This window comes from Plecotus auritus (genome assembly GCF_963455305.1).
Source record: "Plecotus auritus genome assembly, chromosome: 1".
Lineage (NCBI taxonomy): Eukaryota > Metazoa > Chordata > Mammalia > Chiroptera > Vespertilionidae > Plecotus > Plecotus auritus.
In genome coordinates, this window is record NC_137770.1 from 115,386,528 (window position 1) to 115,399,382 (window position 12,855).

The window sequence follows — 12,855 nt, forward strand, 5'->3', positions numbered from 1 at the left end:
ACTATTCTATTTCTGCCCCTAACACTTGGTTCTTGATGCTTACTACTTAAGCAGGAATCAGCCTTCCTCGGCGCCCACCACGGAGTACGAAAGGGAGCCTCTCAGTTGGAGCAAACCCGGTGTAATGAGGTTGGGTTCCAGCGTGGCTCCCTCAAGCGGGAGAGGGTGTGAAGAGAGCAGGGAGCCATTCAGGGACCGCGGAGAGGGGCGGGTTGTGGGAGCGCCCAGCGCGCTCACAGCGGGTCTGAAACGGGAGTAGCCCAGGAGTGGTGCTGGGGCGCAGCCAGGCCCTCCCAGAAAGGGCCCCAGCTGACCGGAAGACACCAGCCCCGAGGAGCGGAAGTAGCGCCGCGCGGAGACCCCGCCCCCGGAAGGGCCGGAATCTTGGGAAGCTGGGGCGAGTGGGCGGGGCGGACCCTGGGGAGAGAGAGGCTCTTCCGCGGCCATTGATTGGCTGGCCCCTGCCTGTGGCGGCAGCGGTGGCGGCGCCGCGTGGCCGGCCTGGTAAGTCCTGGGTTCGATTCTTAGCTCTAACTGCTTCTCGGTGCCGGCTCTGATCCCCCCACCGGCTCCAATCCCGGATCTCCCGAGGGCTCCCCCGCAGGGGCGGAGCCAGCAAGGCCCTCCCACTGGGCGCGCTTCCGATCCTCTAGTCCCCGCGGTCTGGCCCAGTCCCTCAGGGACTTGGGGGAGGAGGGATCTCTCGAGACCTGAACTGCCCCATCCGGAGGGGAAGCGGCTGTTGTGGAGAACGGCCGCCTGGAATCGATAGGAGCTCGGTGAGAGACGCCCAGAAGGCCTCGAACCCTTCGGGTTGGGGATGCCCACCTGAGGCCGCGGAGTATGAGGAGGAGAGGCGGGAGCCACGCGAGGGGCGGGAGCGCGGGTGCGGGTGCTGGTGCTGGGTGTGTCGGAAATTTGGGAGTGGGGCGCAGACGCAGCTAGAGCAGGAAGCCAACCATGCTGAGGTGAGAACCCTTAACGACTGCACCCATGGAGGAATGGGCTCAAAGAGCAGGAGGCAGCCAGGGACAGTGTAGAGAGCCTCTCCAGTATCCAAAGCTGCGATTACGATTTTTTTTTTGTGCTTCTCAGAAGAGCAGAAACCCACAAATTGTATTATAGAAGTGTTCAGACTTACACAAAAGTACAGAAAGTAGCTCGCCATTACGGATTCCAAGTACTCATCACCTGTCCTCAACCGCAAATGGCCACCCTGGTGGCATTATGTGTGTTAAGACAAGCCTCAAATCAAGTATTGCTATGTTAATCTTAAGTGAAAAAAGAGTTCCTTTCCTGTACATTTTGCAAGATGAAAAAGAGTTCTGAAAATTGATTGAACAACAATGTGAATGTACTAAACACTACTGAATTGTGTACTTAAAATGGTTTAAGATGGTAACTTGAGTTTTTAATCACAATTTTTGAAAGTTCCTTTCAAATTAAAAAATCTAATGCTGTAAATTAAGAAAAAAATTGGACCTCAAGTGTGCAATGGAAAGTAACTCATTGCCAAGTAGAGGCCCATAAAGGTCTATTTTTAACTCTAGAGGCTCTGGAATGAATCTGTTGGTTTGATGCTCAGAGCAGTGGGACCTGCACTGAGGTGAACTTGAAGCACTGTGGTGCCCACTAGAACTAAAGGGTTAGGCCTGTCCAGCTGTCTCTCAAATGTTTCCCTTTTCTTCTGAGGCACACCTTTAACCTTTGGGTAAGCTCCTGTTACACTTCATACCTTTATTCACAGAAGAGTGAAGTGTGAATTCACCTCCTTCTCTCCACTTTAATTCTTTTTTTAAAAAATATATTTTATTGATATTTTACAGAGAGGAAGAGAGAGGGATAGAGAGCTAGAAACATCGATGAGAGAGAAACATCGATCAGCTGCCTCCTGCACACCTCCCACTGGGGATGTGCCCGCAACCAAGGTACATGCCCTTGACCGGAATCGAACCCGGGACCCTTCAGTCCGCAGGCCGACGCTCTATCCACTGAGCCAAACCGGTTTCGGCTCCACTTTAATTCTTTAGGGCCTACCTGGGTAGTCTTTCTCCAGTATGACATCTACTCTCTGTTCTCCCAAAGGTACCACATGTCAGTCCTTCACATTTCTAAAGCACATGGTATTAGCTGGTAGACAACCTTCCACATTCTAGCTATCATTTGTATTTTATATTTTTTTTTAGCTATCATTTTTTAAGTGAGTCCTAAGTAGGTAGTTCTGAAAACTTCCTTTGACCCACTCCAAACAAAACAAACTATAAAATGAGAAAGTAACTGCTAGATTTGAGTTTTTGACAGGGGCCCCAGAACCAGTATTTTTCCTGGAGCTAAATTTTCTTTATGTGGGTTGGCATTTATTAGAGAATTAAACAACCAATTGGGTAAAATTTGCATCAGAAAGTTATACTAGTTAATGAATAATGATTATTTAGAGCTATTCAGGAAAAAGTTAGGTACTTGATCACATCACTGGTTATCAATGATGGTAAGAAGGAATTAATGATAAGACCCCTGGTAATGGGTGGCAAAGAGCAAAAGTTAGATTGAATCACAAGGTGAGATTGCTTAGTGACTAATGTTTAAGTTTATATCTATACACTCAGAGCTATCAGAAGGATCATTATTAAAATACCTGCAGGAAATACCGTAATTGCTCATCTGTAACTCTTTTACCTTTAACTTTCATTTTTTCCATGGAAACCATTATGATTTTGGATTAAGTAAATTTTTTTAGTAATGTAGATACCATGTTATAACTGCCTGTATACAGGAGGTAATATAAAATGAATGAACAACCATCTTATATTTTCCTTTATAGGGAAAATGGAAGAACTGAGTCAAGCTCTGGCTAGTAGCTTTTCTGTGTCTCAAGATCTGAATAGCACAGCTGCCCCTCACCCCCGCCTGTCCCAGTACAAGTCCAAGTACAGTTCCTTGGAGCAGAGTGAGCGGCGTCAGCAGTTATTGGAACGGCAGAAATTGTAAGAGATGCTTTGACTCCCTGGCTTTTTTCTCCAGGCTGGGCATTGTGAACAGTTCAGAAGCTCTATGCTCACCTCTACAGAACCCTCTTCAAAGTAGACCCTTTGTCTGTTGATCATCTTATCCACAAGGTTGGGAGGAATAAATCCTGGCAGAGGTAGATGTCCTTTACATCCACACCTTAGAAAAAAGATGAGGAAGTTTGAAAGTAAAAGTTCAGTTACTTGGTTAAATTTTTCTTTTTTTTCCTGGTAGCAGTACTGAGCTTTGTAATTTATGGACTTGTGAAAGTCACGCCCAGACTTCCACTCCCCACATTCCCTGTGTAGCTTCTCCCACATTCTGAATCCTGGCCTTGGTGTGGTCTTCCTGTCTGCCTACAGCCCAGATGTTTCTGTAGAGACCTTGGGAGCTCCAGACAAATAATTCCACAGGGAACCTGAGGAAATGTCTTCCATACACATAATTCTCAGTGCCAAGATGAGCATACAGGAAAAAAGAGCAGGATAGGAATGTTTGAGGCTATGTTTCTCTGAAGGCAAGACCTGTCCTTTTATTCTCAGTGCAACATGGGTCTCTTCTGGGTAATCAGTTAAGGAATTGAAAATCAAGAGGAGCTATTAACAGCTGCAGAGTTTCTGTACCATCTGCATTTTGCCCAGTGTTGCATCACTGCATGTATTTAGCAGAAATGGTTCCCTGTGGCCTCTGGGTTGCTTGCAGATTACCTTCTCAGATTATCCCATGCCCCCTCTTAAAAAAAAAAAAAAAAAACACTATAATTTATATATTTTGAACTATGAATACATGTAATGAATGTATTACCCATTGCAAAATAATTGGTGAAAAGTCTTCCTCCTAATTCTTTCCCCTAGGTATTCAATTTATCTCTCATATTATTAGTTTCTTATGTATCCTTTCAAAGATATTCTCTGCCAAATGAGCAAGTGTGTGATGACCTTTTTTTTTTAATCCTCACCTGAGGATATGTTTTTGTTTTTTTTATTGATTTTAGAGAGAGAGAGGAAAGGAGAGAGAGAGAGAGGAAACATCTATGTAAGGAGAAACATCGACTGGTATATTCCCTGACCAGAAATTGAATCCATACCCTTTTGGTGACTAGAGCTACCTGGCCTGGTGACTTTTTTTTAGGTAGCAAATGCAGTAAGTATACTATTCTGAACATTTAGCTAACAATGTTTTTTTGCAGAAATTCTATATCAGTTAAGTTCCAGGTATTCCATTGAATGGACAGTTCATGATATAATAATCAAAGCAGTTCCCTACTGATGGGCATATGGGTAACTTCCTCTTTTTTTAAAATATATTTTTTATTGTTGATAGTATTACAGATATCTCCCGCCTCTCTTTAAAATATATATATATATTGCCGAAACCGGTTTGGCTCAGTGGATAGAGCGTTGGCCTGCGGACTGAAGGGTCCCGGGTTCGATTCCGGTCAAGGGCATGTACCTTGGTTGCGGGCACATCCCCAGTTGGGGGGTGTGCAGGAGGCAGCTGATCGATGTTTCTCTCTCATCGATGTTTCTAGCTCTCTATCCCTCTCCCTTCCTCTCTGTGAAATATCAATAAAATATATAAAAAAAAAAAATAAATAAATAAATAAATAAAATATATATATATATTGATTTCAGAGAGGAAGGGAGAGAGAGAGAAACATCAATGATGAGAATCATCAATTGGCTGCCTCCTGCATGCTCCCTACTGAGGATTGAGCCTGCAACCTTGACCAGGAATTGAACCATGGTCCTGGTTCATAGGTCGATGCTCAACCACTGAACACCACCAGCTGGGCAGGTATTTTTTGTTGTTGTTTTTGTTTTTTAGTTCTCTTGTGCTTAAAACAATGCTTGGGAAATAACCACAGAAATGCATCTTTTTGTACATGTACAAGCACACACCAGCTCTTATCTATATACTAGAGGCCCAGCGCATGGATTCGTGCACCTTGAAAGGAAATTAATTAGAAGAAATATTTTAATATCGCTATTTGTGCTTTCTCTATAATAGAAGTGTCAATCAAATTCACAATCGACAATGACAGATCAAAACACAGGCATGTGATTGGCGCCAGCGAGAGCTTTATATATATAGATAAACTTGCTTACTTAGACCTGCTTTCTGATGTAGCTAAACTTTCCAGCACAGTGAAGCACCCCAACTTCTCTTTCAAGTAATTGTCAGCAAAACAGCAGTAAATATTAACACGAAGCAGGTTATTATTGTAGATCACACAGGGAGAACAAAGGGTAAAATATTTAACTGCAGCAGTGTTTGACTATATTCTGCGCAGTGAGAAAACGTGAAGTCATTTTCAAGTTCCACCATTTCTTCTTTTCAGTCAGGTCAAGTTTCTAAACTTTCCAAATCTCCGTTTTCCAGCTAATGAAAAGAAAATAGGATTCCACCAAGTCTATCTTCCTACTCTAGGACTTCTGTGATCAAATGAGATGAGGCACATGAAAACGCTTCACAGACATTTGGTTAAAGTGTGAAATGTTTGCACCTGGCTATAAAGCAAGTCATGTTCCTGGGCTGAGGAAACTCCAAGGAGGCTAGTCGCTAGGGAGAGGAAGCCAGGCATTGCTATGTGACGTGATTACCTGGCACCCACAGCGACCGTTTCCGGGCTGGGCTGAGCTATGGGCCGCATTTTGTGCCATGGGGTCTCAACAACGTCGGCTGTGATTTCGTGGGCTGTCACTCCAGGGTGGTGGCGGGGCCTGTGTCCCACTTGGGGGAAGCCGAGTGTTGATTTGTTGGTGCCAGGTCCATAGTGCTGTTTCTTTTTAAATGGCCAGTGCGTGTTATGGCAGCTCCTGCGTTGAGATAGATATAAAAGGCTAAGTGATCGTCTGACCAGTAGCTATGATGCACACTGACCACCAGGGGGCAGGAGCTGCCGAGCTGTGGTGACTTGGCAGTAGTTCTCAGGTGACGCACCCCAGAACCAGAAAGGAGGAAGCCCGATTCCGGGTTGCATCACCAGAGAACTGCCCTCTCACACTCCCGCACCCGTAGGGGGATGTTGGAGAGCCTTTTTCGGCCTGATCCCCACAGGCCAGGCTGAGGGACCCCACCTGCCAGAGGGACCTCGCTCACTCTGCAGATATCCTTTGAGCCATGGCGCCACCCCAGGTGTGTCCAGATTGTCTCACATAGTCCCACCCTGCCGGCCACCTTCTAATTAATTTTCCTTCAATGTGCATGAATAGGGCACTAGTCTTGAAATAAAAGACCATTGTGTTTGCATATGCCCTCTCTCATGTTCACCTTTATGTGCATGAACATGTGTGTTTGAGAAAAAAACAGCTGAGTTGGTCTCATTGCCTCAGTGCTTGATCTCTTAGTTGATTCTTGTACAAGGATCAAACCTGCAACCTTGATGTATCAGGATGATGTTCTAACCAACTGAGCTTTTGGGCCAGGGCTACTTTACAAATCACTTTGGAACAATTAGGTTCCAAAGATTACTGTTCTCATTTCCCAAACTTTGTACAATATGTAATTTTTTAAAAAAAAGAGGCATATAATACCTGGCTGGCGTGGCTCAGTGGTTGAGCATCAACCTATGAACCAGGAGGTCATGGTTCAATTCTCATCAGGGCACATGCCTGGGTTGTGGTCTCCATCACCAGTGTGGGGCGTGCAGGAGGCAGCTGATCAATGATTCTCATCATTGATGTTTCTCTCTCCCCCTTCCTCTCTGAAATCAATAAAAAATATTTTTTTAAAAGAGGAAGATAACGATAGAGGGAAATAAATAAGTTATTAAATTGTAAACTAAATGATTGTTTTTGAAAACTAAACAGGAGTTGGAGAAAGGCCTAGCTGCTCCTCATAAAACAGTTTAAAGCAGAAAGCCCTAGAAGCTGTCGTTTTAAAATTCTCACTGCTGCTTATGCCTTTTCTTTCTCTAGCAAGCGGCTGGATTATGTGAATCATGCCAGAAGACTGGCTGAAGATGACTGGACAGGGATGGAGAGTGAGGAAGAAGATAAGAAATGTGATGAAGAAATGGACATTGACACTGGCAAGAAGTTACCAAAACGCTATGCTAATCAAGTGAGTATTCCAGAGATTAGGCCCAGCTAGTCCCACTCCCTTTACTATGCATTCAGCCCCCACTGAAATAAATGTTGCCATAAAGAGAGGAGGAGGAGGCAGGAAAAGGAATGGAAACTGCAAAGAAAATGCTGATGTTCAGTTTATAGATACAGAGAAGAGATGAAGAGTGCCCTGTGCCGAGCAGGGATCACTAATGGGTACTGTGAATAGTGAGTTTGGAAACCCTTACCCCAGGCTCACTACTGATATAGTAATGGACTCCATGCACTTGTCACTTCTTTAATAGTCATTGTATAGCTATTCTGGATTGAACCTGCCCAGCCCAGCACTGCCCCACCAAACCTCCCAGATTGGTAATCTTTCCCAAGCAGAGGACTAAGATGGCAGTCTTGGATTTTCACATTCAGGTGGTAGGAAATGGGAAGTGTAGCTGCCCTTGAATATAAGGAGCCTGCATAGCCACCCAAGCCACCCAGTTGGACTATGTGGGGCTGAGACAATGAAATAACAGATCACTCTACAAACTTAACTAATTGCCCTATTGGTTCCAGACAGAAAACCAATGTGGCTTGTGGCACCATAGGGGGAGCAGGCATGGAGACTGTCCAGTGCTCTAGGCAATCCAGGTATTCCAGAAGGCAGGGTATGGGTCCTACCCTGCTATTGTATACTTCTTTCCATAGCCTATGTGTCTTGTCATCTCAGAATCTTTTCCCACCTTTAGAATATGGTTCCTGGGTGCACATACTCCCATCTTTCTTCTCTGTCCCAAATACAGCCCAAGTAATATCCTCTATGACAGTACTGTTCAGCAAGCATTGTTGAAGGCCCCGTGTTATGCTAGGCTATGCTGTGGGAAGGTAGACATGGGTCAGAAATAATCCCTATACTCCTAGAATAACTGTAGAATATGTTTTTTGCTGTAAGAAAGTGAGATTAACTTCCAACAGGCTAGAGGCAGGGTTGTGAAATTGAGAAAAAGTTAGTAAACAAGGAGCCAGCTTTGAAACATGGATAGGAAATTGATAGGCAGAGGTGCAGGGCATACGAGGCAGCAGGAACAGGCTAAGCAAGAGTCCAGAGGTGGGAGAGGGGTATATGGTGTGTTCAGGAGTGATGAGAATGGGGCAGCATAGGATGAGAGGAAGGAATATGGTAGAAATATGTGCATGGGTATTGATTGTGTTTTAGGTTGAACCACTGAAAATTTTTGAGCCAGGGACAGAGCTGGGACTTCTTGTGAAGACACCCACATCAATGTGTCGAAGGGTCTGGAAGAGAAAGACTAGGATAGGGAGCTTAGGTTTGCTAAAACAGTCTGATGATAGGCAATGAAGATGGGAAGGAAATGAGGTCATGAGTATGAGAAATGTCAAAATGTTGCCATGAAGAATGGACAGAATTTAGCAGTGGATTGGATAGAAGAGGCACTATGAGAAGTGATTAAGGTTTTAAACTCTGAGGTCACATAGACCTGACCTCAAAGCCAGGCTGTTTGTTGACCTTGAGCAAGTTACTTAACCACTCTAAGTCTCTCAGGTTTCTTATCTTTAAAATGGGGAGTAGTGAGCCGACCGGGCAAGGAGCAGCGAGCAGGCGGACGGTAAGGAGTTAGGGGTCCCAGACTGTGAGAGGGCACAGGCCGGACTGAGGGGACACCCCCCACACACCCTCCAGTGCACGAAGTTCATGCACCATGCCTCTAGTTGAGATATAATTCACCTACCATATAATTCACACATTTATAATGTACTAGAGGCCTGGTGCACAAAATTTGTGCATGGGGGTGTGTATCCCTCAGCCCAGCCTGCACCCTCTCTAATCTGGGACATCCCTTTCACAGTCCAGGACTGCTGGCTCCCAACCACTTTCCTGCCTGTCTGCCTCATTGCCCCTAACTGCTTCTGCCTGCCAGCCTCATCACCCCCTAACCACTCCCCTGCCAGCCTGATCGATGCCTAACTGCTCCCCTGCCCGCCTGGTCACCCATAACTGCCCCCCACCCTGCCAGCCTGGTCGCCCCTAACTGTCCTCCCCTGCAGGCCTTGTTGCCCCCAACTGCCCTCCCCTGCTGGCCCGGTCACCCCTAACTTCCCTCCCTTGCCAGCCTGGACACCCCCAGCTGACCTTTCTTGCTGGTCCGGTCACCCCTAACTGTCCTCCCCTGCCAGCCTGGTTGCCCCCAACTGCCCTCCCCTGCAGGCCTGCCCCCCCCCCCCAGCTGCCCTCCCCTGCAGGCCTGGCCCCCCCCAACTGCCCTCCCCTGAAGGGCTGGTCCCCCCCAACTGCCCTCCCCTGCAGGCTTGGGTCCCCCCCAACTGCCCTCCCCTGCTGGCCTGTTTGCCCCCAACTGCCTCCCCCTGCTGGCCTGATCGCCCACAGCTGCCCTCCCCTACTGGCCATCTTGTGGCAGCCATCTTGTGTGTTGGAGTGATGGTCAATTTGCATATTAGCTCTTTATTGTATAGGATAATTCAGTTTATTAGTGTATTCATAGGGGATGTTCAACCATCACCATTCCAGACCATTTTCATCATCCCCAAAGAAACCTCATCCCCATTAGCAGTCCATCTCCATTCCTCTTTTTTTCCTCAGCCCTAGCAATCACCTATCTCCTTTCTGTTTCTATGTATTTGCCTATTCTGGACATTTCATATAATTGGAATCATACAAGATGTGTCTTTTAGTGTGTCACTTCTTTCACTCAGCATAATGTTTTCAAAGTTCATTTGTGTTGTAGCATATGTTCATTTTTGTGAACACATTTTCTTTATCCATTCATCAGTTGATGTCCATTTAAGTTATTTCCACTTTTTGGCTATCATGATCTGCTCTAAACATTCATTTACAAGTTTTTGCATGGTCATGTTTTTTTTTGTTTGTTTGTTTTTTAAAATATATTTTATTGATATTTTACAGAGAGGAAGGGAGAGGAATAGAGAGTTAGAAACATCGATGAGAGAGAAACATCGATCAGCTGCCTCCTGCACACCTCCCACTGGGGATGTGCCCGCAACCAAGGTACATGCCCTTGACCGGAATCGAACCCAGGACCCTTCAGTCCGCAGGCCGACGCTCTATCCACTGAGCCAAACCAGTTTCGGCAAGTCATGTTTTTATTTCTCTTGGATATATACCGGGGAGTGGAATTACTAGGTAATTCTATGTTTAATCCTTTGAGGACTGCCAAACTATTTTTCAAAATGACTACACCATTTTATATTTTCACCAATGGCATATGAGAGTTCCAATTTCTTCACATGTTTGTCAATACCTTATCATATGTGTGTGTGTGTGTGTGTGTGTGTGTGTGTGTGTATTTTTATTTCAGAGAGGAAGGGAGAGGGGGAGAGATAGAAACATCAATGATGAGAGAAAATCATCTATTGGGTGCCTCCTGCATGCCCCCTCCTGTGGATCAAGCCCGCAACCAGGCATGTACCCTGATTGGAATTGAACTGTGTCCTCCTGGTTCATGGGTCAACACTCAATCACTGAGCCATACTGGCCAGGCTTCTCTTGCTTCTAAGAGGCTTTGTTTAGATCTTTGTCCACCTAATGGTGTACTTAACTTCATGTTTAGGTGCGTTCCAAGTCAGTACTTTTATTATGCCACAGCACTGGAGGTGTTCAAACTCTAGACACTTTTTCGTCTTTTTTTTTTTCTCAGAGGAAGAAAATTTTTATTTTGGGCTACAAATTACAGTAATCTCTTTTTCCAGTTTTTAGTTGGATTACCTTTGAGCCTTTTGCTTTCTGCAGGATCTATAACAAGTCAGGTGATAGGCAGGTGATTTCATCTGACAGGTCCTTGCTTTTAATAGCATCCTCAAATGAGGCTTTCCATGAAGTGACAGGAGTACATGGATAGGATTGAAAAGGAAAGGAAGGCATTCATCATGGTAGGAATCAATTCATTCATCTAAAGTAGGAATTAATTTTTAAAATAAATGCTCTATTATAAATAACACTTATTACATTGTGGGTGTTTTTTTTAAGTAATTCTTTATTCTATTTATTTATTTTTATTTTTTTGGTTAATCTTCACCCAAGGATATTATTCCATTGATTTTTAGGGAGAGTGGAAGTGAGGGAAAGACAGAGAGATACATTGATGTGTGAGAAACATATCAATTGGTTCCCTGGCCTGGGAGGAACCTGCAACCAAGGTATGTGCCCTTGACCGGAATCGAACCCTGGACCCTTTGGTCTGCAGGCTGACGTTCTATCCACTGAGCAAAACCGGTTAGGGCTAAAATAATTCTTTATTGTTGAAAGTATTACGTGTGTCCCCTTTTTTCCTCCATTGACCCCCTACAGCCTGCCCCTGCCCCCCAACCCCCACCCTAGGCCTTTAGCACCCTATTGTCTGTGTCCATGGGTTATGCATATATGCATATCAGACTTTGGTTGGTTACCTCCCGCCCACCCACTCTCCTACGCCTTCCCTCTGAGATTTTGCCCTCTGTTTCATGCTTCCAGGTCTCTGGATCTACTCAGTTCATTGGTTTATTTTGTTACTTAGATTCCATATATGAGTGTGATCATGTGATACTTGTCTTCTCTGACTGACTTATTTCACTTAGCATGATACTCTCCAGATCCCTCCATGCTGTCTCAAAGGGTAAAAGAGTCTTCTTTTTTACTGCTGCATAGTATTCCATGGTGTAAACGTACCACAGCTTTTTATCCACTCATCTACTGATGGGCACTTGGGCTGTCTCCAGATCTTAGCTATTGTAAATCGTACTGCTATGAACATAGGGGTGCATACATTCTTTCTGATTGGTGTTTCCGGTTTCTTAGGATATATTCCTAGAAGTGGGATCACTGGGTCAAATGACAGTTCCATATTTAATTTGTTGAGGAAACTCCATACAGTTTTCCATAATGGGGATCTGGAACTGGTTGCACCAGTCTGCATTCCCACCAGCAGTGTACTAGGGTTCCCTTTTCTCCTCATCCTTGCCAGCTCTTGTCATTTATTTGTTGATGGTAGCCATTCTGACAGGTTACTTTTTCATCTTTTACACTATTTTCCTAGTAAGTGCTCAGGTCTGACATGATGGACAGTTGTGTGTACTTGGTCAGAGTATAAGTAAAGGATTTCAGATCTATTAGAGGCTCACTCTGGGCCCCTCCTCATCTGAAGGTCTGCTTCTCAGTCTGGCCCATGGTCATGTTGACTTGTCTCTGGCAGCTGACCTTTACTGCCGAGGAGAATAGAGTCATTTCTGTTACTGGACAACGCTAGGTTGCACTCTGAGGAGCAGCCTATGCAGGCCTCTGCTACAAGCCCGAGCTGCACACTCTTAGCAGGGGATGCTACATCAGACCAGAGGTCCTTGTGGGGGCTTGTTAACACCAGGCTTATGTGGTTTTCACTTCACTCTTAACGCACCAACACTACTGTGGAATTCGTTCCCTAAGGACACCTATGACAAAGTCTTATCTCTGGTGTAAGTTAAATACAGTTTTAAAAACCTGAAAATAACAAAGTGTCAGGAAGTAGCCTGGATATAGAGGTGACAGGTGTCCCACCCACTAGCCTCTGAGGCAGTTTGTGGCCTCAGTGTTAGGAAAACAGAATTTCTCACTTAAGCTGGCTGTGCTCCACCAAAAGCCCTGGGCTGGAGGAGACCCGTCAGCATCTATAAGGCCCAGGATGCAGACTTGCACTTTCTAAATGGGAAACAAACTACATGTGCGTTAAAAGGTACATGCCGAATACTTTAAGTATAGATGGAACGCCTTGGTTTCTACTTCTGTGAATGGATGTGC

At 45.2% G+C, this 12,855-nt stretch overlaps 1 protein-coding gene across 4 annotated transcripts in view; it reads left to right on the top strand.

Moving 5' to 3' along the window:
- The first annotated feature begins 363 nt into the window (after positions 1 to 363).
- Positions 364 to 12,855, top strand: part of SNUPN (snurportin 1) — a 44,266-nt gene continuing 31,774 nt past the window's right edge. For 2 of the 4 annotated variants that reach the window (XM_080644372.1, XM_080644370.1), the window contains exons 1-3: positions 370 to 504; positions 2,822 to 2,984; positions 6,927 to 7,071. In XM_080644372.1, coding sequence (XP_080500498.1) covers positions 2,827 to 2,984; positions 6,927 to 7,071 — 303 coding nt within the window. In that variant the 5' untranslated portion in view covers positions 370 to 504; positions 2,822 to 2,826. Of the gene's footprint in view, positions 780 to 2,821; positions 2,985 to 6,926; positions 7,072 to 12,855 lie in introns of all 4 variants that reach the window. The other 2 variants (XM_080644371.1, XM_080644369.1) reach the window with 2 other exon arrangements.